At 47.1% G+C, this 4,194-nt stretch overlaps 1 protein-coding gene across 2 annotated transcripts in view; it reads right to left on the bottom strand.

Moving 5' to 3' along the window:
• Nucleotides 1-3,384, bottom strand: part of TFCP2 (transcription factor CP2) — an 83,956-nt gene extending 80,572 nt beyond the window's left edge. For both annotated transcript variants that reach the window (XM_017861479.1, XM_017861480.1), the window contains exon 1: nt 2,530-3,384. In XM_017861479.1, the coding sequence (XP_017716968.1) occupies nt 2,530-2,651 (122 nt within the window). In that variant the 5' untranslated portion in view covers nt 2,652-3,384. The remainder of the gene's footprint in view (nt 1-2,529) is intronic.
• Between the last annotated feature and the right edge of the window lie 810 nt (nt 3,385-4,194).

Here is a 4,194-nt window from a genome sequence, read left to right as displayed (position 1 = left end):
AAAAAAAAAAAAAAAAAAAAAAAAAAAAAAAAAGAGTACTTAAAATGTTGGCACACTCTGCTCTTGAGAACTCAAAGTGATGTTTGAAAACTTACGCACTTGATTTTGATGTTGAAAAAACCTAAATGTGTAAATATGCGAGCCATTCTAATGTCTGCGACAACCACACGGTATGATTTGTAAAGCACTCTTAATTAAATGTAAGATGGCATAGGATCAAGAGCATATGGTATTGCACTTAGTAGATTAACAAATGTTTGATGATGTTATATTTAATTATTTCCAGCCTAACCTCTGGTAATCTAAACAAAATCAAACTTTTTGCTGTGAATATCTTTACACAAGCAACAGCATAGAAAATTGTCAAATATTATGTCAGATGCTCATGTGTTAACTTCAGGGTCAGGGCACTTACTTTCAGACCAAATTCACCTCTATTTTTACGCTCAGACTTATATAAACAATGACAGGTAAAACCAAAGTTAAATTTCTCATGACTAAGAGGACTGTATGATAGTACATATAGAACTCAAGTTTCCCTGAAATCACTAAAATATTTACATAAGGATAGTTATTTTTTTCCAATTTTTCTTAATTTTTAAATTTTTTTTTTTTTTCTTAAGAGGTCTCACTCTTGTCACCAGGCTGGAGTAGAGTGGTACAATCACAACTCACTGCAGACTCAAACTCCTGGGCTCAAGCAATCCTTCCACCTCAGTCTCCTGAGTAGCTGGGGCTACAGGAACATGCCACCAGGCCGGGGTAATTTATCTATTGATTTATTTGTGGAGAGCAGGTCTGGAACTCCTGGCTTCAAGAGATCCTCCAGTCTCTACCCCCTCAAAGTGCTGGTATTACAGGCATGATTATTATTTAGAGTAACAGTCTTTATTATTCTAATCATAAGTAAAGATTCCTCAAGATGCTGAAGTATTAAATTCTCTTTTTTTTTTTTTTTTTGAGACAGAGTTTTGCTCTTGTTGTCCAAGCTGGAGTGCAATGGTGTGATCTCTGCTCACAGCAACCTCCGCCTCCCGGTTCAAGCGATTCTCCTGCCTCAGCCTCCCAAGTAGCTGGGATTACAGGCGTGCCCCACCACACCCGGCTAATTTTTTGTATTTTTAGTAGAGATGGGGTTTCACCATGTTGGCCAGGTCTCAAACTCCCGACCTTGTGATCCGCCCACCTCAGCCTCTCAAAGTGCTGGGATTACAGGTGTGAGCCACCATGCCCGGCCTGAAGTCGTAAATTCTAACTCATAATTTTACTTCAGTGAGGAAAGTCCACTTTGAATTAGTAGGAATAAAGGAACTTTACATAACTCTTAAAAGATCTCACTATCAGAATGAAAATGCATCTAGTTTCCCCTAAAAGCATCTTTCCCCTATGAACTTTTATAAACCCAATGAAAATGTTAAGTTCTAGTCTCTTGACTCACTTAAAGTCTTATAATACATTAGGAAACCCAATTATAGTCCATCTACCCCTAAGACGCAGCTGTTTCAACACTTCCATACAGGATTCTTGCACATCTATAAATGAAATAAACTATATTGGAGGAATAAACTAGCCAATGCATGCAGAAAGTTATATAGGCAGTAACGTTTTCAAAAGAGTTTTTGTTTTGTTTTTCAAATGTAGTCTCACTTTGTTGCCCAGGCTGGAGGGCAATGGCACCATCTCTGCAACCTCCGCCTCCGGGGTTCAAGTGATTCTCCTGCCTCAGCCTCCCGAGTGGCTGGGATTACAGGCCCGCAGCACCACACCAGGCTAATTTTTGTATTTTTGGTAGAGACGGGGTTTCACCACATTGGCCACAATGGTCTCGAACTCCTAGGCCCAAGTGATCCGCCCGTCTCAGCCTCCCAAAGTGCTAGGATTACAGGCGTGAGCCACCGAGCCCGGCCGAAAGGAGATGTATCATCTGTTATCAACAATTGGCTTGATACGTAAAGATCCAGAAGCATCTTAAGTTTTCTTCGTCATTTTTTCATTTCACAGCTTATGTTTTAAAAGTCAGAAACCCCAGAATTAAGTAAAGTCTTAAAGCAAGCTAGTGATAAGATATAGCTGCACGGACTTCTTCATCAAGGACTTCCATATCTTTCCAACAAGAAACGAACGAATATTCATCATTCAGCACCAGCTCCCAATTTCCCAACTTCCTAGATATCCTTCCTATGCTATATGTAACCCGTTCTTCACATAACGTCAGACTTACCCCCACATACACCAACAGTCCCCAAGTCTCCAATGCACATTGGCACAAAAGCCTCTCAACATTCATCTGGTTGCTAATCAGGGACCACTCTTCCTTCTTCTACTGATCCTGCGCAGGTTTCATATAGCCTACAATCGCTTTTTCCATTTCTTCCACAATACTCAAAGCGACAAAGGACAAGTCCCCTTCCCACAATCGTAGACAGCTTTTTAAAACTCTATACACCTCCTTCCCACTCAACCACTTTTCTTAGTCTCCATCCGCCTTTGTTATTCAGAAGGTGTAGGGTCTGGGAAAATCTCACTCACCTCATGCTATAGGCACCAGCACCCAGTTCCTGGCCGATCCCGGACAGGCTAGCATCAAAGTCCTGCACCAACCCGGATTCAATCACTTCGTCGGCCAGAGGCAGCTTCAGAGCCCAGGCCATCCTGGCTCCTTCCTTGCCCCAGGAGACACCGTGTCTTGTACAAAGGCGCGGAGGGTAATTCTACCCAACAGGAGTAACACAGTAGAAAACTACAAACCAGGGTTTCCCACGCAGTGCCCACCAGCCACCCCCAAACCCGACCAGCACTGCTCGTCTAACTAATCTCCCGTACCCTTGGCTGCTAGTTCTTGGTTGCCCCAGGTTCCAAAATCCCCCCTGCCCAGGTCTCAGGAACGTGAGGACCCTTTTGCTCAACTACTGCAGACTTCCCAGAAGCAGCTCTGGACTCCCGCACTCCCACTCCTTAAGACACCCTCTTGAGAGTTCGTAGTGGTGGCTTGCTGCTTCCCAGACAGACCAGCAGCAGCCGCAGGAAGCTAGCCCGGCGCTCCCACGCTGCGTTTGCACCTTTTCCCCCCGCCCCTTTCTGCTGGAGGCCCCCTCCCTCCCAGGGCTCGCTCTCTCTTTCCCCTCCAGGCCTCGCTTCCGGTCAGTCCCACGATCACTTCCGGTCACCCCCTCTCAACCCCACGGCTTAGAACCAAATCCAGGTTTCCGCTGAGCCGACTCCTCGCTCTCTGTAGCCCGCGATGGCCTGGAAACATGGAAGGAGAAAGTCCAGCACAGGCGTGAAACCTGGACTCCCCAGGCCCTTCCACCGCCCGCCGCCCCAGCGCCAACCAATCATGGCGTCCTCTTTCTTCGCCTGCCCGGCGAACATGACGTCACGCTGTCGCTCGCCTATAAAGAAGAGACCTCGTCAGTCTCGGCCGCGATGATAGGCGGGCTGCGCCACGGGTCTGCCCCCGAGATGGGCTGGGCGATCACGGAGAGGACCCGGCGTGCAAGTGTCCGGGTTTAAACGTCTCTCCGTGTAGTTACCAGAGTTCTAGTATCCGCTACTCATCAAGTCATCACCCTGAACCGTGGAAGGAGCCCTCCTTCTAGCCTTATGAACCCACTCCACCCCTGGCGGACTCTTGACTACTTCCCATACGCTCCTTACGTGCGCGCGCTTGCTCCTGCTCATCCTCCTGTCTCCTTAAACTCACCTCTCCGGAGGTCGAGACCCTGCATAAATCCCACTTCCCTCTATATTTATTTTATCTTAGGCGTCCTCTCTAATGCAATTGAACAGAAAAGCATGAGATCAGTAAAATGTGGTTTTAGGCCGGGCGAGGTGGCTCACGCCTGTTAATTCCAGCACTTTGGGAGGCAGACGGTGGGCGGATCACCTGAGTCGGGCGAGTTCCAGACCAGCCTGACCACATGGAGAAACCTCCGTCTCTACTAAAAACAAGAATTGGCTGGGTATCGGGCCGCGAGCCTGAATCCCAGCTCTCAGGAGGTGAGGCAGGAGAATCACCTTGAACCCAGGAACGGAAGGTTACAGTGAGCCGAGATCGGGCCATTGCACTCCAGCCCTGGGCAACAAGAGTGAAAACTCCATCTCAAAAAAAAAAAAAAAAAAAAAAAAAAGCCGGGCGCGGTGCTCACGCCTGTAATCCGGCACTTTGGAGGCCAAGCAGCGGATCACGAGTCA

Source organism: Rhinopithecus bieti, unplaced genomic scaffold (genome assembly GCF_001698545.2).
Source record: "Rhinopithecus bieti isolate Rb0 unplaced genomic scaffold, ASM169854v2 scaffold_56806, whole genome shotgun sequence".
NCBI classification, from domain to species: domain Eukaryota; kingdom Metazoa; phylum Chordata; class Mammalia; order Primates; family Cercopithecidae; genus Rhinopithecus; species Rhinopithecus bieti.
This window is presented reverse-complemented; position numbering and strand designations above follow the sequence as displayed.